Genomic DNA, 26,793 nt, shown 5'->3' with positions numbered 1-26,793 from the left:
ATAACAAAAAAAATAAAACCATCTCGAGATTAAAGTTGTTAAATTTCGAGAAAAAAGTCGAAATAAAATGTTGAGAATAAACTCATTAAATTACGAGAAAAAACTCGTTAAATTTCGAGAAAAAAGTCGAGATAAAATGTTGAGAATAAACTCGTTAAATTACGAGAAAAAAGTCGTTAAATTACGACAACAATTTCGTTAAATTATGAGAAAAATGTCAAATTTCGAGAAAAAAGTCAAGATAAAATGTTGGGAATAAACTCATTAAATTATGAGAATAAAGTCATTAAATTACGAGAAAAAAAGTTGAGATAAAATGTTGAGAATAAACTCATTAAATTATGAGAATAAAGTCATTAAATTACGAGAAAAAAGTCGTTAAATTATGAGAACAAATTCATAATTTAACAAATTTGTTCTCGTAATTTAACAACTTTTTTCCTCATAATTTAATGAGTTTATTCTCAACATTTTTTCGAATTATTTCTCGAAATTTAACGCCTTTTTTCTTGGAATTTAATGACTTTATTCAACATTTTATCTCGACCTTTTTCTCGAAATTTAACACGTTTTTTCTCAAAATTTAACAACTTTAATCTTGAGATGGTTTTATTTTTTTATTATTGCTTGGCCCTAATCCTCTTCCGTAGATCTACCCACAGCAGCTAATGAATCAAAAGTCTTACACATTAGCAGAAAATAGTTTAGCAGTGCAAAATAAAGTTGGATAGATGATACAGATTCATGAATTCCATTAGCACACCTATGATGTCAATTTCTCCACAATAGTTATACACATATACATATATAGAAACTCTAAAACTGTAAGTTACATCTGTAGAGTACACTCTGCAAAGGAAAACATGACTGTATTCAGAAGGGAGGGGGTGATATTTTTTTATCCAGGAGCAAAGCCGCTTAACTCTGATCTAGTGAAGCGTGGCGGCAGTAGAGCTGGGTTGGTTGAATGAGTGTCTGAAACCATTCACAATTTTTCAAAGCGGCCGGTTTGCTAAAGCACACAGAATTTCTGCATGGCTGCATGGAAGACCTGAGCACACCCTGGGAAAAGCTGACACAATGCAGCAATGCTCTTAGGCAGAACAAACCAGCCCACAAAGACACAAGGTACGCAAGACACCAAAGCCCTCCGGTGGCATTGGTCCATGTCTCATATCTCGAATAACCCAAATCTAACGGTGCAAAAACATGTACAGTGAGGCTCCTAAGAATGGGTCCAATTGAGACATTGCTTCTGTTTGGCTGTTGGTATCCAATTTAAATACATTTTTTATCAGGATAACAATTTGAGTGAAAATTGTAAAATTGTCTATGAATTTCACAATTTCAGCATTCGGTTTGTCCTGTCTTAAATGACAGCAGCACTTGTTTTCATTTTACATCACAATGTGCTTATTTCCAGGTTTAAATTAGATTTTGAATTTTGAATCAGTGTAGACTTTTGTACCACACTGCATATACTGTACGCTTCGAGAACTCTAACCAGAGCATACTAGCATACTAAATTCTGTTTGTACTGACAGAAGTCATTTGTAATGCTTAAAATCTAATGGATGTCACATGAATGATTAAATGAATCATGCAGTTAGTTCACATAGATTCTGGTGAGGGTGAGTGAAGCGAGACAGGTGGGATGGGACGCGTGAGACAGACATCAGACAGATGGACAGACCTGTAGCTCCTCAATACGTCTCTGTAACACATCGAGACTGTTGCTTTTAAACTGATGGAAACCGTGAGAAGGAATTGCCTGAACAAACACCAAGACACGGGATGAAACAGAAAGAAAAACTCAAAGGAGGAAAAAAACCAAGGCAAAATATGACCAATGTCACAACCCTAAAAAGCCTCATTGAGTAACAGGATAAATAACAGGAGAAATCGGTTTCTCACCTGTGGCGGCAGTGAACCACCTCTCTTCTTCCATGTAAGGGCAGGGGTTGGATTGCCAACGGCCCTGCAGTACAACCGTAAAGTCTCACCCTCATGAAGTTCCACCCGCGGAGGGCTTACTTGTACGATGGGCAGACCGTGAGGTTGACCTGTACCTGAAACATCAGTTAAAAAGTAGAGAACTCACTCGTCAGGTTCGGGAACTTGGTACACTGTAAATCTTGAAATATTCCTGTGCAGGACGTGTACTTTGAACATGGAGAACTCCTCGGGCCGTGTGCTCGCCATGCGTGTTCAGGGCCTTGCAGATGTACTCGCCCTCATCTGAGCGATCCACAGACGGGATGGTCAGCAGCCCGTTACGAATGACGGCTTTTGAGCTAATCCGTTTCCCAGGACCTCCTGACAAACCCCATATTATAAAGAGAAATGTTCAGGAGTCATTTAAAGGATTAATTGGTGTGATATATGTATACATGATACACCATCAACAAACTATTGTAAAGTAGAACATATTGCTCAATCAACACCCTTGTTTACCGGCAACATTCTTATCTACCAATCCAATTTTAGGGATTAAGGAAAGGAAGTCAAACAAATTGTTAGGCTTCTTCTCAAACTTTCAGTCCCCTTGTGAAAATTAAGTGTGCTTAACTGCATTGACTGTGCACTTGTAGTGTATTTTTTAAAAGTATACCGTACTTACAGATCTTGCCTCCCATTTACTACCATAGTAGGAAAAATAAATACTATGGTAGGATATGGGGGGTGAGATCTGTTTGGTTACTGACATTCTTCCAAATATCTTCCTTTGTGTTCAGCAGAGGACCAAAAAAAAAAAAAAAAAACTTAATCATAATATGTAATTACCCTGTGGTGAAAATCAAGTTTTTAATGTTGTTCATATGTCGATCTGGTGTTTTTAACATGCTTTAAGACAAACCATGTGCAAATTCATGTGTCAGAACCATTGCTGAGTATTTTCTCTTTAAAACTGCAGTAAACCAAAGACAGTCTCAAACCCGCGGTTTGAAAACGCTGGTGTTTCTGACGTCACAAACTACCTTGTAACCAATCACGTCAACGTACGGGCTAGCATATCATTAACTGATCATGCAAGGGATCTCAAAAGAAGGTTATCCAGGTATATTTTTCTGTTGATATGGAAAATCGGGTAGATTTAGCAATATGGCAGGTGTATTTTGTATATTATGATGTTATGATGAGCTATATGCCTTTCTTCACTGACGTTCTGAGTTGTAAGAAGTCTTTCTAAAGATACTGATTGTTAGAAAGGCATCTGTCTGACTCGTGAATGTGAACATGGTTTGTGTAACATTAGCAACACATTATTAGCCGTTTGATAAATCAAACAAAAAGCTAATTATATTAATTACCGTTATGTGTCCGACGTGGTATAAAGGGATACCATTGTACAGCATTTACCTTAGTAAGCTGACCAAGTGGATCTCGTCTGAGCTTGTACGAGTGAGTGGAGGCGGGGCTAATTGTCATATTCATACATTCATGTATATTAAATGAGGCAAGGGTGTAGAGTTACATTCAAACTATTTTAAGGCATTAATAAAAAATTCCACAGGGGGGGAAAAAAGGGTTAAATATGTAATTTTGCTGATCAAAGATCAGTTTTAAGGGATAAAATTATTGACTACAGGGGGACTTTACATAAAAGTTTCCATAGAATTTATAAAGGATATTTCAGTTACCATATATGCTTGTCAGCACATTAAGCAGTACACTTTAACCATATTTCAAAGACAATACATTTGTGAAATTACATACAAGAATGTACTTAGGTCCTACATGTGTGAGTCAAAAAAGCACTTGTAAGTTTATTTAAAGGTACCCTAGAATCAAAAATTGAATTTATCTTGGCATAGTTAAATAACAAGAGTTCAGTACATGGAAATGACATACAGTGAGTCTCAAACACCATTGTTTCCTCCTTCTTATATAAATCTCCTTTGTTTAAAAGACCTCAGAAGAACAGACGAATCTCAACATAACACCGACTGTTACGTAACAGTCGGGTGTACGCCCCCAGCTGGCATATGCCAGCTCATGTTCAAGGCATTAGACAAGGGCAGAACATCTGGAGCTGCACAGCTGAATCATCAGACTAAGTAAGCAAGCAAGAACAATAGCAAAAAATGGCAGATGGAGCAATAATAACTGACATGATTCATGATATTTTAGTGGTGTTTGTAAATTGTCTTTCTAAATGTTTCGTTAGCATGTTGCTAATGTACTGTTAAATGTGGTTAAAGTTACCATTGTTTCTTACTGTATTCACGGAGACAAGACTGTCATTATTTTCATTTTTTTTAAACACTTGCAGTCTGTATAATTCATAAACAACTTCATTCTCTATAAATCTCTCCAACAGTGTGTAATGTTAGCTTTAGCCACAGAGCACTATCAAAGTCATTCAGAATCAAATGTAAACATCGAAATAAATACCATACTTACGCAATTAGACATGTTGCATGTTACTTTTTTATGTTGTTTAAGGCAAGCGCGAGCTCTTGGGCGTAGCACGAGAATTAAAGGGGCCGCACACCCTGAATCGCACATTTATAATGATGCCCCAAAATAGGCAGTTAAAAAAATAAAAAAAAAATCAAATCTACGGTGTATTTTGAGCTGAAACTTCACAGACACATTCAGGGGACACCTTAGACTTATATTACATCTTTTAAAAACATGTTCTTCGGCACCTTTAAAATATAATACATTTTCATTTAACTGCAAACAACATGCAATTAAGTGTTCAAAAACATTATATACTTAAGTGTGAAATGAATGCAAAGTATTATATGTAATAAGTACTCTTTGCAAAAGCATTTCTTTTTCACAATTGTCTGCTTTGGGATTTTGCTTTAGGATCAACATAAGATGTCAAACATGTCCTACTTGACAACCATGGTAACTATATATTAGATTAGTATATAGTAGATTGCCTCACCTATCCATTCCACAGCAGGGGTGGGGTTGCCGGTCACTGAGCAGCGGAACTCTGCCCTCTGGCCCTGTTGGATGGTCAGCACTGGTGGATTTACTGTGGCCACCGGCTGGGCCCCTTCAGTAGCTACAGTGAGGTAGAAACCAGTTAATCACTGACAGGAGTAGGTCACTCCAAACTGGAGTACCATTCATTACCTATTCAGAACAGACCTCACCCTCTCTCAATGATGGAAGCAGTCAAGAACATTTTCAGTGAAATTAATTTTAAACGGTTTGGAATGTCATGCTAATTAACTGATCAAGTTTTTTTTTTTTTTTTTTTTATTTATCTTGCTTTGTGGCCTCTATTATAAGCACTAAAATACAGAAAGGCAAATTGGGGGAAAGCGAGAAACAGTTTTTTACATTTAAGAAAGGTCTGTTTGAGAGAGCGTTGATGAAGTGATAGTGATGTGACTATGCAGCATGTGTCTGGCTGCCAGAGCTGATGGTCAAGTCATGTCTCTTGGCAGCCAGCTTGAGGAGATGAGAAGTGGCAGACGGGGCTTGGCAGGGCGAGGCCCTCACTGCTGTCTGTGCCAACTTGGTTGGATGCCAAGCCCTCGATCTACATGGATTCCAGGGCAACAGAGCAAAAGAAAGCTTTCTTTCACCAACTAGGGCGGACTACTGGTCTGTGTAAGCTCTGTGTTAAGCTCCGTTCTGCTTCTCAGTGACTGAACAGTGCTCATTTAGCTGCCTTGGCATTTAAAACATTGTTTTTTTCCATGATGGGCACACGAATGGAGTTCCTATTTTGGTCCATAACTCAAAAAACTACTTTTAGTCTATGCAGTTTGAGATTATCTATCCACCCACCCACCTATCTATCAGTCTACATATCTACCCGACCATCTGTCTTATCTTGACCCAACCACATAGCTGTCTACACAGTCATCTGTACAGCTATTTATATACCCACCAAAACATCTACCTACCCAGCCATCTATTTTTCAACATCAACCTGCACCATCTATCCATCTACTTATTTATCTATCCATACATCTAGCTGCCTTTACACCTATCTACCCACCCATCTCTCATAATACACATCTATCCACCTATCTGCTCATGCATCTACCAACCCATCTCTGTCTATACTCCTATCTATTGGTCCACACAACCAACATTCTACCCACCCAACTTACCATCTATCTACCCAATCATATAGCCATCTACTTATCTCTCTACCCATATCAATCCATCCAACCAACCAACCATATGTATCTCTCAAATCATCCATCTACTCATTTATCTATCTACCCACTCAACTATCAGTTTGTCTACCCAACCAATTACCTTTCCATCTACTTTTCAACAACCACCTGCACCATCTACTCATTTATCTATGTTCCCACCCATCTACTTTATTTTATCCATACATCTAGATGTCTTCCCACCTATCTATCCATCTACTCCTCTATCTACCCACCCACCTCTCTACACAGCTATCCGTCTACCCAAACATATAATTGTCTATCCACCTAGCTGCTCATGTATCTACCAACCCATCGGTCCACCCAACCGTCTACCCACCCATCTATCCATATACCCAACTATCAATTCATCTACACAATCGTTTCCATCTACTCAATTTTCTATCTACCCCCTATCCATCTCTACCCACCCATCTAATCAACTCATTCATCTACGCAACAGTCTATTTATCTACCCATTCATCTATTCATTTATCTACAGTATCTACCCTCCCAACTGTATCTGTAACTGGATGTCTATACATACACCCATCTATTTATCTATCTACACAGCCATCTACTCATCTATCCACAATATCCACCTACAGTACATGTATCCCATCTATCTACAGTTTCTATCTACCATTTCTCTACTAATTCATCTTTCCATCCATGTGCTCATATATCCTGTCTACCTACCCTCCCATCCATTGTTTACCATTAATTATGTAGAGTCATATTACAGTGAAACCATCTTTTATAGAAGGTCTATAAAATTGCATAAATTTCTCTTAACACAAATTGAGAGAGCCCAGTTCAGTGCACTGGAAATGTATGCATGGCTGATGATCATTATAAATGAGTCACAGAATGATATTTGAAGAACAATGGATGTTGTTTGATATACGATATACCTCAACATAGTCTTGCATATCAAAAGCATGATACTGGGCTGATGAAATATGTTGGGAACCCCTCTCTGTAAGATAAGTGTGATGTTTGGTGGTTTGGTCACATATAACGCACCTTGAAGAACGACCTTACCAATCTGATACTGAACTGGTCTTGAGTTAGAAATCGGACTAATAAATATTACTAATAATATTACTAATAAAATAAGAACCATACACACTTTAGTAACAGAGAGAAGTCCCCATTTGTGCAAGCATGCAGCTTCCCTGTTTCAATGGACCCGTACGGGCCATGAAAGCTTAGCCAGATCAAGTGATGCTCATGTGTACAACTCAACATATATATGAGAAAAATGTGGTCATGAACAGGATTAACATTTACTGTAAAATAACATACAAATTTGGTTACAAAGCTGGTTTTGTGACATATTAGGACTGTGCTTGTAGTTTGGTTGTACCAGGGCACTACTTGAGATGGTAAAAACATGCAAGCCGTGAAGATTGCATGCGTAAAAAAAAAAACGGGTCCCTCCAAGCCTGGAGGGAGAGAACCACATGGACTTACGCGTTCTATGTCCTTCAAACATCTCATAGGCTGTGAAAAACATCTGTGACTGAGAAGCCTCTGTGAATGACGGACAGGTAGAAACTGTCAAATGAGACTCCAGAAGGTTTTGTGAGAGTGGCTCACTGGTGACCCCAAGCATTTCAATGTGATTTAAAGCCTATGCCACAACTCAGAGACTTCTTGAATTTAGAGTTCCAAAACTTGTGTGCAGCAACTTGCATTTCTTAAGTATTTTATTGTGTTGCACTGCTGCCGTAAAATTATACTTTAATTACTTTGAAGGGTGGGGACTAAATTATTTCTGAACTGAGTCTCCAGATAAGTTTCAGCAAGCTTACATATAATTTTCCATGGAAATAAATCAAGTTTTAACAGGCAGCTTTACCAATGTCTCTCAAAATTCCTGAGATTTATAGCAGTCATACTAATTAAACCAGTATTTGCCAAATCTAAAAGCATTAGAAAAAATAATAATAATGTCTCAGATATGATACTCATAATAATTTTTTTTTTACCCTTTATATCTGGACTTTGACTGACTGACTATTGTTATTCAGCACATAAAGCATATTTGTACAAAGAAGCTTCTCATTGGCTTTTTAGTAAGGCAAATTAAGTTCTTCCCAAATGCTCCAGTATCATAGATTTACAGCACCTGTTACAGTGTATGAGATTACAGTCAATAGTGGAAAAGTTGACATAATTGCTGTAAAATGCCAAGCAATAGTTTGCCCCATTAAGAATCAATGAGGGCACTGAGTTTTCCTATTGAAAAATCAATGCACATTTAGAAGACATTTAGAAGACATTTTAAACTGAGTGTAAGGTTAGCGCACTCTTTGTATAATTAAAAGAGTAGTGGGGGAAACAGCACTCAGATAAAGCATGCAGGTTAGTATCAGAACACATCACATGTAAAAGCTTTACCTTGTTATAAACACTCATTGTATTTTGTATTTTTTTTTTTTTAAATACAGCTTGTGATTGATAGAAGTTTACCTTAGGACTTTAGTGTCAGTTTCATACCATAGAGCGATTGTGTTTTACCTCTTATTTTTTTAATATGTTCACCATTTAAAGAATAATTTGTACATACATTTCACAGTTTAGACAAAAAAATACAATGGAATCAATGTAAAAAAAAAAAAAAAAAACCTTTTCTCACGATACAGCACCATTTTAAAAATGTACAAAATTAAATATTGCTTTAATTAATGAAATAACTGATATTCACCTACATGCTTGATTAAAAAGAAATCAAAACATAGATAATGAATAATAAAAACAATGCAAAAACACAAATGAATGAAAAAAAGTTATATCATACACATACAACCGTAAAGTCAACCTAAACATCCTTTCAGTCATATCACTCGCAGTGTTTGTAAATGTAAACCATTATTTCACTTTACAGTAGTTAGTCAAACCAGTTAAAATAAATATGTTCTAAACAATATCACTGTTGGCAACATTTGGAAGGTTTTATCTATGAAATATCTTTACTACTACTAAATATAACTGAGGAGTTTAGAACAGTACAAAACCTGTTAAGGAATTTGTAATGCTGAAACATAATATAAAAACACACTGCCCAAACCAATGGCAGTTTCAATTCATAAGAAAAAAAAAAAAAGAAATCTGAAATGGAAAATATGACACTCATGGAAAAGTCAACATTCAAACTACTGAACTATTAATAGCACCATTTTCAAATACAAATTTGAAAAACATTTCCATTACAAAACAGAGATGGAATCACATCTTGGAGTCAGGAACGGAATTGCGCCTGCAGTCCTTTTGGCTGACGGGTCCCAGTTTATATATGCAATTATGACACCTCCCTACCTCATAAACCACTATCCCAAAAGATCACCTCAGGAGGGAAATGACAGTAAGCATGCTCGGAAATTAAGACAAAAATCCCCCGGTAGTAAGACTGACACAGAACCGCCACCATGACAACACCCAATTACACCAGCAGCTGATTTCACTGATCACTACTAAGAACACTATGCATGAGCAAGATGCATATAAGGTTAATATGACTAGGCGTTATTCATCATTTGTATTCAAATCAATGTGACATTTTGTGTAAAAAAAAAAAAAAAAAAAAAAAAAAAAAATCATGAAAAATGTAACACTGAATTTAATACAACAATTAACATTAAAACAGATTAATGAACAATTTGCACAAAATTTGTTGTGCTCATGTTTTTTTGTACAATTGCACAATATTCCAAACTGAAAATGTTTATATCAAACGTTTACTTATTAAAATTGCCATCAGTCTTCAGGGGAGTCACTACAGGTGATCTGTTTGCTTTAATATGTGAGTCACATAACAAAAAAAAAAGCATCATGGGAATTTATGGGATGTCCTACATTAAGAGCATTAAAGAGCAAAGTCCAAGTTCCCAATATTTATGACCCAAAGAAGCGTCAAAATCAACATTTAGCTCAAGATATTAGCTCGCAACAGCCATGAGCATTGGAAAAAGAAATTATCATGAATTTGTATTGAGAAAAACAAATGATTTCAGGTGCTGGATTAGTCTTGATTGAAAAAGTATTTTCTTTAAATACAAAATTTAAAATATCAGAGTTTTGCTTTTCTTATTAACCATTCACAAGCTGTATCATTTTTGTCTGGCGTAAAGATTTTACATTGGCTTCACAAAAAGCCATTGAAGTTGGTGTAAGTGGAAAAAAAACAAATAATAAGAAAACTCGGCAAGTAATCAAAAAGCACAATTTTTTTTTTGATTAACGCAATAATTTAAACACAAAAAGAAGGGTTAGCCATGCTGTTGTCCATAAGACAAAGCAGAATTTTGCACAATGATAGGGCAAAGTACAGTAGTAAGCAAAGAGACATGCAGCATGAGAAAGACTGAAAAACTAGAAGGCAGGGAGGTTTAGATGATGTGATGCCAATCACAAACCTGGGACATAGAGGAGAGCCGTGCCCTCATCCATGCCTAACATATTGGAGCCTGTGCAAACATAGATGCCCGCGTCCTCAGGCTGCACGTTCTGAATGGTCAGGATTCCATTGAAATCCATGGCTCGGTTAGGCAGCTTGATGTTGCCTTTGCGGGTCCAAACCAGGGTGTACGCTGGCAGCTACGAGAGAAGCACATGTCCGCAAATATTTTCACTTACAGTCATTCATACTTACAGCCAAATATTGCGCTCTCTCTCTCTTTCCATCTGTTTTGGAAGTCAGGAAGGGTGAGATTATGTCTGTAATGGATGTGTCTGCAGATGACATTCATACCTTGCTTTTGGCTGTGCAGATGAAGCTCACTGTAGATCCCACCGTCACACTCTGTGCTTTGGGCTCCTCGATAGAGACTTCAATAGGTTTGGATGGTAAGGCTGGTGAGGGAAAAAGGGGAATGACAATCAAGAAGGAAGATTGTTTTTGTCTTTTTACCAATGGTGACCTTAAAAAATATATAAAATTATTGCTTTTTTATACTTAAATCAATTATAAAAAAGCAAAATATATAAATATATTAAATAGGAAAATGTTTGAGAACACTAAAATGACCCTTGACAGTGGATAAAAGCTACAATATGGAGCCACAAATATTTTATACATACTTGGCAACTCACATTATCCCAATTTACAAAAATGTTTTTGAACAATCATTTTGTTGTACCTAAATTAGGGGTGTAACGGTTCTCGACCCATGGTTCAACACACACTTGCACCAAGGTTCAACTTAAATCTGACGACGCATCTATAATGTGTTTTTTGTCGATAGATCCGCATACAAAAAAACGTGGACAAACAGTCATTCATTGTAAACTCTGTTCAATAGGAGTGTCGTATACCCAGTCATTTACGCCGTCATCACCTGGCTGTTGATAGCGTGCAAATGCAGGTGAGACCTGAACAGCAGACGTTGCTATCTGTGTTTGAACTAAACTCATTTAAGAGCCAGAAGATACGAATGAGAACTCACGCGCGCTGAGAAAATTTGTGTGCACTCATCCGAAGCGCACAAACCTGCATCTCAGACAACACGTAAATATTGAACTCTCTTTCAAGACTTGCGCTTGAACGGACAAATTCACACAGAAATTGTCAACATGCCAGCCTTGGTGAGTATCCTAGCAGACAGTCGGTTACAACTTAAAGGGTTAGTTCACCCAAAAAGGAAAATTATGTCATTAATAGGTCTTACAGGTTTGGAACGACATGAGGGCGAGTCATTAATGACATAATTTTCATTTTTGGGTGAACTAACCCTTTAAGTGAACATACAGTATTCATAGTACTGGAGCCATGCATTATGTCTTAAAATGATATTCCCGCTGTGTTTTTAATGTTAATCAAACAACAAAAGACAAGGAAATCACTCACTGCTCTTGATTGAATAGCTTCTGTAACTTTAATAAGGATTCATCTTTAATTTATACAGTCAAATATGCAATGTTATTTTACATTTGATTGCTTTATTCAATTTTAGTACCTGAAAACTAATAGACCTACCTGAAAAACCTGAAAAGCGCTGTTTATTTTATTTGTATCTTTGATCTATTGTATTTATTTGTGCTGTTGCTTGTAGTTAGATTTTTTTGTTATTAAAACCGTGATACAAATTTGAACCGTTACACCCCTAATCTAAATGCAACTTGAGGGTAAAACAAAAGCAAGATTTAAAAACTCAATTTAAAAATTTATTTTGTGCTGTCATGCATTAACTCAGTGTAGAGTGAAAGACTTGAATACCGGGCATAGTGTTGTTTTTTTATGGTGATATAAAAACAACTTACTTGTAACAACAATCTCAGCTTTGCTTCTATTGGAGCTGCGCTGGTCTCGGCAGGTGCAGATGTAAACGCCAGCATCACTGGGCTGCACACTGGGGAAATGCAGCTCCTCTCCTGCAGGGTGGAATGAAAATATTTCCATGATTATAAACTCTCATACTGTCATCTGTGCTGTTATATACACTACTGTTCAAAAGTTTTGGTTCGGTAAGATTTATTTATTATTATTTTTTGGAAAGAAATACTTTTATTCAGCAAGGATGCATTAAATTGATCAAAAGTAAAAAAATAAAAAATAAAAATAAATGCTGTTCTGTTCTTTAGAACTTTCTGTTCTTTAAATAGTTCTGTTTTCAACATGTATAATAATAAAAAATGTTTCTTAGAGCAGAAAATCAGCATATTAGAATGATTTCTGGAGGATCACGTGACACTGAAGACTGGAGTAATGATGCTGAAAATTCAACTGTACCATCACAAGAATAAATTACATTTTAAAATATATTAAAATAGAAAACATTTATTTTAAATTATTTAATAATATTATTTCATATTACAGTTTTTCTGTATGATTCATCATATAAAGGCAGCATTAGTGACCAAAATAATTATTTCAAAAACAAAAATCTTCCAAATGGTAATGTAAGTATTTATTAAATCAATACTTTTCACTATATTTCTCCTGCCATGTCCGCCATCTTGGATTTATTTTTCCACTGAGCTTGGTTGCAATGCATTATTTTGTTTCCTTCTCCACAAAGAATGCAATATGAAACCTGTTTTTGATGCTTGGTTACTCTAGTGAACTCATTTGTGACGCCTGGAGATATATAATGATATCCTAATTATCTGAACATGCTTCCTGCTTCTAGGAATCTAGGCAGTACCTTGTCTGCGTCTCTCTGCTGTGCTGGAGATTGGGCGTCCATCCTCACGGGACCAGTAGAAATAGTGTGGTGCATATCCAGACACCTGGCACCTGAGCGTGACTGGGATTCCCTGTGCCACCTGAACCCTTTCTGGAAACACCTTCACCACTAGAGACGCAGCAGCTGATAACAGACAAACACACACTGTACTGAAATCTGTCCAATAGAAATGCGGTTTCACAAATGCTGAATCTGCGGTCAGGTGGTACAGTGATCGCAAAGTAATGTACAAGTTGGAGTTATGTATTCTACATGGATGTGAACACTTTTTGCAAGTAAGAATCTCATAATTACGGTAATTCCTACATGGCTTGAGCACACCATGAAAGTCACAAACCTCCTATTTTGATTTCATAGCGTTGTTAAAAGTGACTGTGATAATAAATAAACAGATACCACTACGGCAGGGGATTCTTGCTTGTGGATTTCCAAAATAACCAGATGCACAGCTATGAAGAAAGAAGAAAAAGAAAAATTGTGACGACAATAATAAATAAGTCTAATTAATTTGTTACAGTACAGGAAGTGTGAGCATACCGTTCACAATACTGGCCAGTGTAGCCGGGCTGACAGGCAGTGCACTGGTAGCCTCCGTTACCCAGACTCTCGCAGGTACGAGAGAACCTACACATAAAATCACTATTAAAAACCTTTCTGCAAATAAAGTAGAATCAGGTAAGGTTTACAGGTGTAATGTTAAGACTAACTGGTTGTCAGGGTCAGTGCCAGGGCAGGCACATGGTTGGCAGTCCTCAGGGGTTCCAGCAGTTGGATCTCCAAAGAAGCCGTCAGCACACTGTTCACAGAGCTCACCCTTGGTGTTGTGCTGACAGCTCTAAGCATCAAAAAGATAACACACAAGTGGTATGGACAACTTTTATGAGGGTGAGCAAAAGCAGTTTATTTATGTAGGCTATATAGTTTAAATATTTATAATGTTTTTAGATAATTTTTGATCAATTTTAATTACATTATTTTGTTTAAAAATTTATTTAAACAAATAATTATTTAAATAAATTAATAGTATTCATGGATTTATTTTTTATTGAATTGTATATTAGAAATTCAGAACAGAATATAAGAAATGATATAAAGAAATTCATAGGTATATTGTACTATATTGTTCAAGTTGACTACAAAGGCCTTAGTTATTTAGGATGCAATTTAATTATTTTGCTCAAATATTTATTTAACTGATGAACGTGACTAAATGCAACATATATTTAATATTTTAAACATTTATACATTTATATTATTTTGTTTAAAAACATTTAATCATTTAAATGCATAATTTTTTTATATATATATATATATATATATATATATATATATATATATATATATATATATATATATATATATATATATATATATATAAAAACATATACATTTTTTTTATATTAAAGGGGTAAACAAGTAGATATATTGTAAACAAGTATTTACTTATTTAGGATGATGTTTAATGATATGATTTTGGATTCATAAAAATGGATTCATATATAAATAATTTTTTTTTTTTTTATATTTATTTATTTATTTATTTATATTTTTTATTGAATTATAAATATATTATAAAGAAATATATCTGGTATGCTGTTCTATTCTATACTTAACTATAAAAGGAGAGCAACACTCTTTTGTAAGAACTGCGGTAAAACTTCATACCATGCAGATGCCAGTCTCTGGGTGACAGGAGTCCGAATGGCCATTACATTCACACGGCTCACAGTGGCCAAGGTACAAGCCCCCTCCTGTGCGAGTGTATCCAGGAGCGCAGTCCTACAGAACAAGAAGACAAAGGAACAGATGTCTAGATTGAGTAACACTGTCATCTTCATCACTGTAGCATGGATGCAAGCCTTTATTACCATTCATCTGGTTGGTCACAGAGCAAAGCTTTGATTGTTCATACCTGGCATGACAGACCACGGTAACCAGGAGGACACTGGCACTGCTCCACCTCCAAAGCCCGTGCCAGGCCAGTGTAGTCAGGCACAGCGATATCCATGCGGACCCCTGAGATACTGGATGAGCGCATTTCTGTGTGATACGAGGCACGGATCAAGATGTCATCGAGGTCCGCGAGCACCATCATCAGGTGTTCCCGTGTAGCCGGCATGCCATCGGGACGCTGCCAGTGTTCCTACAGAGAAGAAATCATCCATGTCATGCTAAACCACATATCTGGCTTCAATACAAATGACAATGTGATGCACATAATGAACAAAAACAATGGATGAATTAAATGAATGTGTTCTCACCTCTCTGAAAACTATCTCAAAGTCCTGTGACTCTCTGGCACCTTGCCCCCTTCTCCATGTTTGCCGTGCCACCAGTGTGATGTCATTACCCTGTGGAAATATTGGAGAACAATAGTGTTCAAACATCTCCTTTATGGAACTAAACCTTACAGTATTATATATATATATATATATATATATATATATATATATATATATATATATATATATGCAATGTCTGCCATCTTACTCACAATAATCTGAACATCAACATCTTCTATTGGAGAACCTCGAGGTCCAGGCACATAGGAGATGGTATATTTCAGCTTTCCACCATATGCACCAACCTACATTAGAATAAAAAACATACAATTAAAAAATTCTCATATTGTTAGTTTTTACTGCAAAAAGCACTGATATAATGTACAGTTGTAAACATGGGAATGTCACACATCTTTATATGAATCACTATTCTAGATGCAAATAAAATTTGAAAGATTGTTTTTAATAAAAAAACTTTTATTTTTATATTTATTTATTTTTACTATGACTTTGTGTTGTTTAGGGCTTTTATGTGGCCGATCAAAAATACAATACAAATAAATAAAAACAATAAAAAAAAAAACTAATGAAAATGTAAAATAAACATTCACATTCAAAAACACGTAACATTCAAAACGAGTATCAATATTCTCATTTTCGTGTAAAGGCACAATTTACAAAAAAAAATAAAAAAAATAAAAATAAAATAAAATAAAATAAAATAAAATAAAATAAAATAAAATAAAATAAAAAAATAAATATAAAACTTTTATAAATGAGCAAAACATAATTACACAAATCAGCATTTCAGATATGAACCTCTACCCTTAAAACCACAGCAGCACTTCTTTCTGTCAGCAGCACAGTAATAAACGCTCTAGACATGATGTGATTATAGATACACCAGGTTGGTTGGTTTAGATTAAGTGATGTTTAGGCTTGCCCATCTATCCAGCCTTCGGCTCAGCGAGTGATACATTAATGTTTAAGGCAGATCAGACAACCTAGGAGGGGGGGGGTCAGTGGTGGACGGGCCAGAACCCATCCATGCGTTTACCTTATCCCCTTTAAACTGCTCCGGGAGCTGCCAGAAGAGCACGTCATCTGGGTGCAAGCTGAAACCACTGTAGACCAAAACATACTGGAGCACAGGTGGAAGGAAATAATAGTGTGGACGAAGGAAAGAGAGAAATGCAGCAGATAAGCAAAGCATAGAGGAAAGTATAAGAGAAAAGAAATCTATTTCCCTCAGTCGCTGACTAACTGTAACTTCAACAGCATCATAAAAATGAATAAAATATGGTAGTAAGAACTGAGAGTTTGGTTTACTATTTTATACAAAAGATGTGTATTTTATATAGTGTGCACTACAAATCCATCCTTTAATCACCAATCCTTGACTAGCTTTTGCATCGTTTCCTGGTCTTTTACTGATAAGTAGACGGTGTAAAATGATTCAGTGGTAGTGTTCACTGTGTATATTCAACTTGACCTAGACTCAAGATTCTCAAAAATTATGATTCCCAGTGGAGTCACAGGTGACTACCTTTTTAGAGGGGCCAGGTCGTGGACCTCTAGGGAGACCAACAGTGTTTTTTCCCTGTTCCACCTGCTGATAAGACCAACATCCAAACCAAACATCAAGAAAGAATACAAGAAAGTGTTTTACTAGTGTAAACTAGGAAAATGTTAAGTTACTAGCTACTGCATGAATGACAAGGACCCCACTGTATAGAATCAGTTGACACATTCTTACAAATATTTTTACTCAAATTTAACTTATATTTTGTGTTCCAAAGAAAAAAGTAAGTAATACATTTTTTGAATGACATGAGGGTGACAGAATATTTATTTTTGGTTGAGTTACCCTATATGACCATGTGAAATGTTAAAAAAACAGCACATGTAAAGGCCAATCTAAAACTAGTCACTATCCAATTAGTCTGACGTTGAATGATTAGTCAACTCACCCCTGAGTGAGAGCATACTGTACCTGAGTTGAGTCAGGGTCAGAGGAATGGCCTAGGTTGTTTGAGTGAGACTCAGAGGCCTTTAAAGAGGTAGTTAAACCAGAATGGAAAGGAGGGGCACGCACACTTGACCGAGATAGCAAATTCTGGGCCTCAAAAGAAGAATGGGAAGTTTGAGAGGATGAAGAGAAAGGGAAGGGAGACTGCCCGTTGGAGAAATTAGTGATGATTGCCCAGATTTCATCATCAATTTTGCGTACTTCATCAGCGGGGTGCTAGTGAGAATAAGACAATGGATGGAACAGGAAATATAGTGACTCAAAGGCTTTGTTCAGACAGACAGCAAATATTAGAATTAGTTTGTTTACAACTCAATCCATTCAGTCTGAACAGCAAAAAAACATTAAAAAAAAAAGTCAGTTAGACAGAATTTAAAGGTTCTAAGCGATGTCACGCGTTTTTAGGCCAAAACATTTTTTGTCACATACAGCAAACATCTCCTCACTATCCGCTAGCTGCCTGTCCCCTGAACACACTGTAAAAAAACGCGGTCTCTGTAGTCGCCACAAGCTCCAAAAGCGGAAACAAAAACAAACTGGTGCAGCCTGGACCACGAATTATATTAAACATGCTCCAGCCAATAACCGACAAGAATGATTTTAAATGTGCGTTCGTGATTGTTTCAGGAAGCACGGAGGGGAGGGGGAGGAGGAGGAGGAGGAGGAGGGAGGGTCCAACTAGCCTCTGTTTTGTTTGACAACACTAAGAACGTCAATAGGAAGTTTCTCCAACCAGCATAGCTTAGAGGAACTTTAAATGATTTTTTTTTTTTTATAGTATTAAAAACAAGATTTTAAATCAGATTTTAAACCACATTGGGATTGCTTCTTAAAAAGTTTACAATATTTGCCTGGAGCTACAGGTGTGCCCAAGTACACCTACTGGCGCTCACTTATTCCTCAAAGCGAATTAGTCAGTGATTTTGGACAAAGTTTGAATGTGTAAAATTCCTCCGAGTTGTTCTTTGAGAACATCATTATTAAAGCAACCAATGAATGCTACCATTCAAAAGTTTGAGGTCAGTAAAAAAAATGTTTAAATTTTTTGAAAGAAGTCTATTATGCTCTCCAAAGCTGCATTTATGTATTTTAAGATGTAATTTATTCCTGTGATGGCAAGGCTGAAAATTCAGCCGTCTGTCGCATGATCCTTCAGAAATCATTCTATGCTGATTTGGTGCTCAAGAAATATTTCTTATTATCAATGTTGAAATCAGATGTGTTGCTTAAAGGTGCCCTAGAACTTTTTTTCAAAAGATGTAATATAAGTCTAAGGTGTCCCCTGAATGTGTCTGAAGTTTCAGCTCAAAATACCCCATAGATTTTTTTTTATTCATTTTTTTAACTGCCTATTTTGGGGCATTATTAAATATGAGCCAATTTATGCTGCTGCCCCTTTAATTCTCGTGCTCTCCACCCACGGAGCTCGCGCTTGCCTTGAACAGTGCATAAACAAAGTTTACACAGCTAATATAACCCTCAAATGGATCTTTACAAAGTGTTCGTCATGCATGTGGCATGCATGCATCGGATTATGTGAGTATTGTATACTGTTATATTGTTTACATTTGATTCTGAATGAGTTTAAGGCTGTGCTCCGTGGCTAACGGCTAATGCTACACTGTTGGAGAGATTTATAAAGAATGAAGTTGTGTTTATGAATTATACAGACTGCAAGTGTTTAAAAATGAAAATAGAGACGGCTCTCCGTGAATACAGTAATAAACGATGGTAACTTTAAACACATTTAACAGTACATTAGCAACATGCTAACGAAACATTTATAAAGACAATTTACAAATATCAATAAAAATACCATGATATCATGGATCATGTCAGTTATTTTTTCGCTATTGTTCTTGCTTGCTTACCTAGTCTGATGATTCAGCTGTGCAGATCCAGACATTAATACTGCCTGCCCTTGTTTAATGCCTTTCATAATGTTGGGAACATGGGCTGGCATATGCAAATATTGGGGGCGTACATATTAATGATCCTGACTGTTACGTAACAGTCAGTGTTATGTTGAGATTCGCCTGTTCTTCGGAGGTCTTTTAAACAAATGAGATTTATATAAGGAGGAGGAAACAATGGAGTTTGAGACTCACTGTATGTCATTTCCATGTACTGAACTCTTGTTATTTGACTATGCCAAGATAAATTCAATTTTTCATTCGAGGGCACCTTTAAAACGGTGGAAACTGTGATATATTTTTTCCCCAGGATTCTTAGATGAATAGTTTGTTTTGTTCAAACAGAAGTCCTTTGAAACATTATAATTGCCTTAACTGTCAATTTAATGTGTCCTTGCTGAATAATAGTATTAATTTTAACGGTACTGAACAAATGAACAGAGCAAACAGAGCTCATCACTTGTATATTAAAGTGTGAACAGTCAGTTCTATAGATTGGATCGTAAAGACAAACCAGATTGAGGGAATGTAAACAAAGCCAAAAAGAGAGAGAGTGGAGAGAAAGATGTGCCAAAACAGTTGAGAGGAAAGAATGGGACATGCAGCCAAACAGATGATTAAACACATGCAGGGAAGTGATCAGGAACTCAGTTTAAGAATCAGGATACCACGTATGCTCTCACCTAAGCGTTCATTCTGTTTGAGTGGTGTTACAGCAAAACATTTTCAAAGCTCAACTTGGTTCGTCTTTTCCTCAAATTTCTTTCCATCACTTTACATTGTGTCAGACATCTACATGTGGAGTTAATACATGGTGACATTTGCTTACAGAAAGTGTCAAGGATGTTTCTGTTGACCTTGAAGCTTCTTCAGCATATCTGTCAGTTTCCCAGTGTTAAACTTTCTTAAGTTTATTAAAAGCACTGAAGGATTAATGGGAGTTCATACTTTCAGATTTAGTACATTCTGTTACTCAAAAAATATCCATCAGGTTGTCACACTGTTAAAGTGCCTATGGGATTTAGGTAAGTGGTGAGCACTAACAATATAAGTCAACTAATACCTTAATGGCTCTTTTGGACCTTGAGAGGTCTTTACCCATATCGTTCATTAGATGCCATATGGCGACGTCCTTTCTCAGCTGTTCCTTTATCCACGAGGAGTCTCTCTAGTTTTGTGAACAAAGCAATCTCTGTAATCTCAATACAAAAAATAAAAAACTAGAGCTAAACTACAAATAACTAGTTACTCTCCATGTAACATCTCTGTATTTCCAAACATTTTAAAGACTTTACAATAGCCTGCAAACTAAACACCATTGACCACTTTCATTTTTGAGTCATTTCTTGATTAAGCTGTGGTCACACTAGACTTTGAGCATGCAAAGTTTCTTCAGGCACTGCAATGAACAGGCTATGATGTCATATCTGTTCTTAATACAATGCATTATGAATCCCCAAAAAGTGTGACCGCAGTATAAGGTGTTACTAGGTGTGAAAAGGGCTTAAGTATGACAAAAAAAGAGAAAGAAGTCAAAATGTGTCTACCATGAAATCCCATGCACTTCAAAACATGGTAAACACAAAATAAAATCATAACGAGTAAACATGTGAAATATTCTGAAAAGATCAATGCACACCCAATCAAGCATCATTCCAATTCTAGAAATGACAGGCCAAATCACACACTCAATAAACATGGTCACATGTTGAACCTGCAAGGATTACCTTGTGTGCTCGTCTAGTCCGAGCAGAGTAAGTCTTCTAAAAGAGCAAGTAGAGTCAGAAACTCTTAATTCAGTGTATCACATCCAAAACAAATAAATAAATCAAAAGATAAAAAAGACACACGAGTCAAATTAAACCTACCCAAATTCAAATTGTTGATCCTAGTACCTACTATTGATCTAACTTCTATAAAAGTGTTTCTAAGCTGTAGAAGAGCTGCCCTTAGGACATTTTGGAAGAAAAGGTCTTAGCAGCGTGCATTTGCAGAATGAAATCAGTTCATAGAGTATTCAAAGTGGGAGAAGATACTTCAAGATAGCATGTAGGAAAACAGACAGGATGATGAAATACATAATGTATTGTCAAACTCTACCTTGTCTTCTTGATAAGCTCTGGGTAACTGCCAGTAGTGGGGCTCCTGTCCAAGATAGTTAAAGTTAGTGTAGGAGAGTTGTGTTCCATCTGTGGACAGCTCTACGGAGAAGCCACTGTCAATGCGGTTGGTGCGCTGGCGGTTTACAAGGGCAAAACCTTGGTAGTTTCCAGGGGCAAAATTGGTGGAAACCTGAAGAAAAAAGGCAGAAAATTAACAGATGCCCACACAAATTGATGAAAAACACTGGTCACATCTCTTACCACATCTCTATAGTGACTGGAGCTGGAGCATTGCTGGGTGACGCCCATGCAGAAGCAGGACAGGCAGCCATCTTTGTTAGCAGGACTGAGGTGGAAGGTCCCTTGCTTGCAGGTAGAACACGTTGAACCCTCAACATTCATCTGAGTACAAAAGTATGTTTTAAATATGAGTTATCAATGTAATGCAAACATCATCTTAAAAAAAATAAAAATAAATAAGATATATCTTACCTTGCAACGACAAATTCCCGTTGCACTGCATCCTTCACTACCACTTTTGTCGCAGCGGTAACAATCTATAAACATATTTTGTTTTAAATACACATTTATAAAATATTGGTAATGTATTTCAATGTAGGAGTCATTTTTCATTTTTTTAAATTATTTTAATTTGATATTATTTTTTACCTTTTAATTTTAAGAATAATTGTTACAGAATATTATCTTTGCCAGTCTTACCACCATCAGTGCTGTCCCGAGTGCATCTTTGACCAAGTTGGGGATTGCCAGTATATCCCGGAGCACATCTAAGGAAAAATCAGACAACACCTTGAAAAAACTGAATGTTTCTGAATGTCATGCAATAAAAATAAAACCACAGTCGGAATTAACAGAGACACGACAGGACCTGCCATGAACATTAAGAGCGATTTATGACCTGTGAGTCACAGCTCTTTGAGAATATGATTAATGCATAGAGCTTCTTTAAATACTGTCTGAATATTTTTCAGACATACTAATCATGCTAACATAAAAGACGCTTTGATCTGTGTATAGATAATTGGTTCATGAAGAGAAAAACAATGGTTTATGCTGGAAAAAAATAATTACCAAACAGGAATATCCTGTAGAAAACAATGACTTAATCTACAACAAAAATGCCCAACATCAAGCAAGCAATCAAGGCAAACAACCAACATAGACACTTAACACATGACATGAAATATCTGTGAATGTACAAGAAGTTATTGATTGCTACATTCACATTTGGCTTTCCACAAGGACAACAAAACAGCAAATCACTGACATTAGTATCTTGTAATGGCCACCACAAGAGAAATATTAGATCATATAACAGAGGATTCATTGCATAATACCCATCCAAGTTTAGGAGATGGATAAATTAAAGCCAGGAATGCTCTCAACATCCAACAGATGTTGAGTCCTTCTCTCTTTGAAAAACGACTTTGCCAAGCAGAGAAGGACTGAAATAAATAAAACCAAAGACAACCAGAACAAATCAAAAGGATTGAATCAAAGCATTTAAGCAAGTAAAACCACCTTATCCCCAAGCTTGTGGAAGCCGAGGAACTTGACAAAAAGTCTTACCTGATAACTCGAGGTTCCAAGGTTGTCCAGACTAATACTAATACAATACAATACAATACACTAATACTTAATACTATATATATTGCTGAAAACATACATGACTTTTGCCTTCTTGAGGTTCTATGTTGATAGAGTTCACAAACTTTACAAGACAATAAGATACGAGTAGGTAGCATGGATAAATGAAGATAAATGCACATAAATATAATATGCATATAAAAAATAAAAAAAAACATAACATCTGAACACCAAGTACACAAAACAGTATAAGCTGTACAACCAAAATATCACATAATAAAATACTCTTTAAAGTCTGAAGCCATTTGTATGTTGATTGGCTTGAGGTAACAGCACTGGCTCAACCTATAGTGTCACTTGGAAGGAGGGGCTATCTGTTTGGTTTGGCTGACCAATTGCAAAGGAGGGAAAAATACAACAAAGTACAACATGCTTGGTTTACAAGAATGAGTATATGCACTGTAATACCATTTCCGCATCACAGTTTGTATTCAAAACTCCAGCTTATTTACTTGAACAACAACATACAATAAGTTTGTTCTAATGGAGGCTAAAAGAAAAAAGAAAAAAAACCCAGTCTCAATGTAATTTAAACTGGTACAATGATCCATATAATATCTAGTAATCAGGAATGATTTTGATGGGAATTGCCAGCCTTCCAAGAACAATATGAAGGTTCCCGTCTTGTTTTAGCCAGGGTCTTTTTGATGTTTTTTGTCCCCTGTTGTTTTTCATGAAGATGTCTAAAATATTAATGGCTTTAGACATGTTCCTCCGAGTTGATTTTCTTGGAGTAGTCAATTGTACTTTGGGTTTAGGGGAGTGTAATTTCCTCTTGTCAGTCGGTTTACTAGAAGCAGTTGCGTAGGTAAACTCCTCAGGTTGGCTAGGCCTTAAGTCTGATGCACCTATCGCTTCATGAGAAGGAACATCTAACTGATTTTGCTTGGAGGATCTAGTTTCGGAATGTATTCTCCTTGTTTGGACATTATGAGAAGGTTTCTTGATGTTTGTTGCTTTTTTGGACGGACTTGCTACCAAATGATTTCTTTGTGTTTTTATAGATTTAGATGATTTTTTTGAAGGATTTTGGACCTCTTTTTGTGGTTTGCTTGATGACTTTGACGATTTCGCTGATTCTTCTAATTTAGGGATTTTTTTATGAGATGGAGGAGGAATCTGAAATTTTGTTGCAGATTCTTTTTCTCCTTGTGCCCTTGTAGGTAAATGGGATAGTTTATTAGGTTTCCTTAACACAGTTCTCTGAGACTCTGTAGATTTACCGTTTAATTTTGAACCACGTTTGTGGTGTTTTGGAGAAGTTACATTTTGTCTGTTGCTCCTGTCTGCTACCCTTGAGATAAGAGGAACTTTAGTTAGTATATTTCTTTTCTGTTGCATTTCAGTGGAGGAAACCAAGGAGTCAGAGAATGTAGTAAGAGAATGGTTGGCTATATCTTTGAGAACTGTTGCTCTCCTAGAAGATTTGCTATGATGTTTGTTGTCTTCCCTTGATGTGAAATGGTTTTCAGTGTCTTTTCTTTTTGATATTGGTTGGATCCTTTTAGTTAAGAACTTTGCTTGCTTAGTTGAACTTCCATTGATTTGGGAAACTCCATCTTGTGCAAATGTAGTTGTGGAGATGGTACGAGGAGTTGCCATGGTTTTGGGAATTACTGTTCTTCTCTGAAATCTGCTGGTAGACATACTAGTCATCCAAGCTGTAGTCAAGGCTGGAATCTGGGTGGTAGCAACCACAGCAGTTTCTCTACGATCCTGTGGTGGGCGTGCCACGTGACGTGCACGTTTCACTTTGTCAATCTCTTGTACAAGAGCAGTGAAGCCATCAATCAGTACCTCAAGTTTGTGTTCTAGCTGACTTAATCTTTTTTTAATGTCTGTGTATTTGTTAGCCAGATCATTGATTCTGTCTGTCTTTTCAGTTGGAGACAAAACACTGACTAGTGTCTCCAGTTGAGAGCTAAAGCGGCTGTGTTGTTTCATCAAGTTCTCGAAGCTGTCTTTCATGTCTAGTGTGTTGCTCTCAAGCATACTTAGGCGCTGGTTGAAACGATTCGTGTGCATCCTCAACAGCTGCTGGAAACTCTTCTGTCGCGAGTCCTCAGGACTTGCCATGTAACGTCCTGTAAAAGTCCTACGGTGACTTAAACTATGTATGGTTGTTGAAAGCAAATATCTTGTCGTTCTTTCAGGCCCTGAAAAGCCATTATCTTCTCTACTATCAAGGTATTCTTCAAAGTTATGCTCAGTTGTATCCAGAACTTGCTTTTTCCCAGGGCTGAGGTAGAAAGCATCATCACATGCAGTGGGGAAGAAACCTTTCGAACCTTCAAGGTAGAAGTCTCCACAGTTGGAAATGCTGAGAGCCATGATAAAACAAGGTACGTTGGTACCAATTTTTTGAAAAACAGAAGCCATTTGTTTTTTAATCCCAGACACCCAAAAGCTTTTGCACTCTGAGCAAGTGACAAGAATCCACAATCCATATCATCAACTTGTTTATGCTTTAGTATGTGAAGCATAAACCACCCTAAAGACCCACTAATGTCTAGAAGAAGAGTTTGAAATAAGAAAAAGCTGCTCGAAATGTAGCAAGGGCTTTACAAAGAAGCACTGAAGCAAAAAAAAAGGATGCAACTCCTTTTTAAAGTGACATTATGCAACTAATTGCTTCAACACTTTCAAAAATAGATCTCAGCCTTGCTGACAGTAAGAAGGAACTTTACTCTCACAGTAAAGAAGTGAAACTTTTATTACTTGAAAACGATGCAGATTTTAGACATACGTACATGGACTTTTCAAGCACCACCGCTTCAACTTATAAACTCATCCAAAAAAAGTCACTTCATACTTTGACACTTTGGTATGGGTGGCACTGATTCAAGGCTTGCTTCTCCCATACCAACGGACAAATGCCATTCAATCACAAATGGTTGAAGAGATAACGGAAAGCAACAGACACATGCTATCTGGCAATAAATAAAGAGATACCGATCACCTCCATCACCAGTTTAACCAGCCCAGCATTATTAGCATACTGAATGGGAGGTGTACCCTCTCATTAGACCAAAGAAACTTACCTCTCACACCGTCTTCCAGTATAACCAGCAGGACATTCACATATGGGCTGTCCATCTGAGCCCAAGTAACAAGATGAAGGCCTTCAGTAGAAGAAGAGCATTAGATTAAATTAATAATTATGAAATATGGGTCATGTCTGAAGGGTAACCACTTTATATAAATAAAATTTCTTTGATAAAGTTAATAGAAGAGGCAAACTCACTGGTTACTGGAGTGTCCAAGACAAGGACAGGGTCTACATGCCTGTGGATCACCAGACTTTGGATTTCCATAGAATCCAGGCAGGCAATTTTCACAACGGCGCCCAACTGTGTTATGCAGGCAATTCTAAAACAGAAAGGAAAAGGGTGATAAAACACTCAAGACTAAGGATGGGCTGACTAGTTAGAATGACTAGATTATGTATATTTTTTCTTATATAAAGATTCTTGAC

At 36.5% G+C, this 26,793-nt stretch overlaps 1 protein-coding gene across 17 annotated transcripts in view; it reads right to left on the bottom strand.

The window, feature by feature from the left end:
• Positions 1 to 26,793, bottom strand: part of hspg2 (heparan sulfate proteoglycan 2) — a 116,661-nt gene that overhangs the window by 28,743 nt on the left and 61,125 nt on the right. For 9 of the 17 annotated variants that reach the window (XM_067371539.1, XM_067371544.1, XM_067371545.1 and 6 more), the window contains exons 28-53: positions 26,563 to 26,687; positions 26,360 to 26,440; positions 22,371 to 22,438; positions 22,143 to 22,207; positions 21,912 to 22,052; positions 21,649 to 21,840; positions 20,612 to 20,716; positions 17,600 to 17,851; positions 17,153 to 17,218; positions 16,664 to 16,747; positions 15,819 to 15,911; positions 15,586 to 15,675; positions 15,237 to 15,467; positions 14,990 to 15,103; positions 14,032 to 14,159; positions 13,862 to 13,948; positions 13,721 to 13,773; positions 13,283 to 13,447; positions 12,399 to 12,509; positions 10,891 to 10,991; positions 10,556 to 10,736; positions 7,611 to 7,670; positions 4,901 to 5,023; positions 2,164 to 2,316; positions 1,915 to 2,069; positions 1,694 to 1,771 (exon numbers count right to left, since the gene is read on the bottom strand). In XM_067371539.1, coding sequence (XP_067227640.1) covers positions 1,694 to 1,771; positions 1,915 to 2,069; positions 2,164 to 2,316; positions 4,901 to 5,023; positions 7,611 to 7,670; positions 10,556 to 10,736; positions 10,891 to 10,991; positions 12,399 to 12,509; positions 13,283 to 13,447; positions 13,721 to 13,773; positions 13,862 to 13,948; positions 14,032 to 14,159; positions 14,990 to 15,103; positions 15,237 to 15,467; positions 15,586 to 15,675; positions 15,819 to 15,911; positions 16,664 to 16,747; positions 17,153 to 17,218; positions 17,600 to 17,851; positions 20,612 to 20,716; positions 21,649 to 21,840; positions 21,912 to 22,052; positions 22,143 to 22,207; positions 22,371 to 22,438; positions 26,360 to 26,440; positions 26,563 to 26,687 — 3,102 coding nt within the window. The remainder of the gene's footprint in view (positions 1 to 1,693; positions 1,772 to 1,914; positions 2,070 to 2,163; positions 2,317 to 4,900; positions 5,024 to 7,610; positions 7,671 to 10,555; positions 10,737 to 10,890; positions 10,992 to 12,398; positions 12,510 to 13,282; positions 13,448 to 13,720; positions 13,774 to 13,861; positions 13,949 to 14,031; positions 14,160 to 14,989; positions 15,104 to 15,236; positions 15,468 to 15,585; positions 15,676 to 15,818; positions 15,912 to 16,663; positions 16,748 to 17,152; positions 17,219 to 17,599; positions 17,852 to 20,611; positions 20,717 to 21,648; positions 21,841 to 21,911; positions 22,053 to 22,142; positions 22,208 to 22,370; positions 22,439 to 26,359; positions 26,441 to 26,562; positions 26,688 to 26,793) is intronic. The other 8 variants (XM_067371551.1, XM_067371555.1, XM_067371556.1 and 5 more) reach the window with 6 other exon arrangements.

Source organism: Chanodichthys erythropterus, chromosome 20 (assembly GCF_024489055.1).
Source record: "Chanodichthys erythropterus isolate Z2021 chromosome 20, ASM2448905v1, whole genome shotgun sequence".
In the NCBI taxonomy this organism is placed as follows: Eukaryota; Metazoa; Chordata; class Actinopteri; order Cypriniformes; family Xenocyprididae; genus Chanodichthys; species Chanodichthys erythropterus.
The sequence above is the reverse complement of the archived record's forward strand: the minus strand, read 5'-3'. Positions and strand labels throughout refer to the sequence as shown.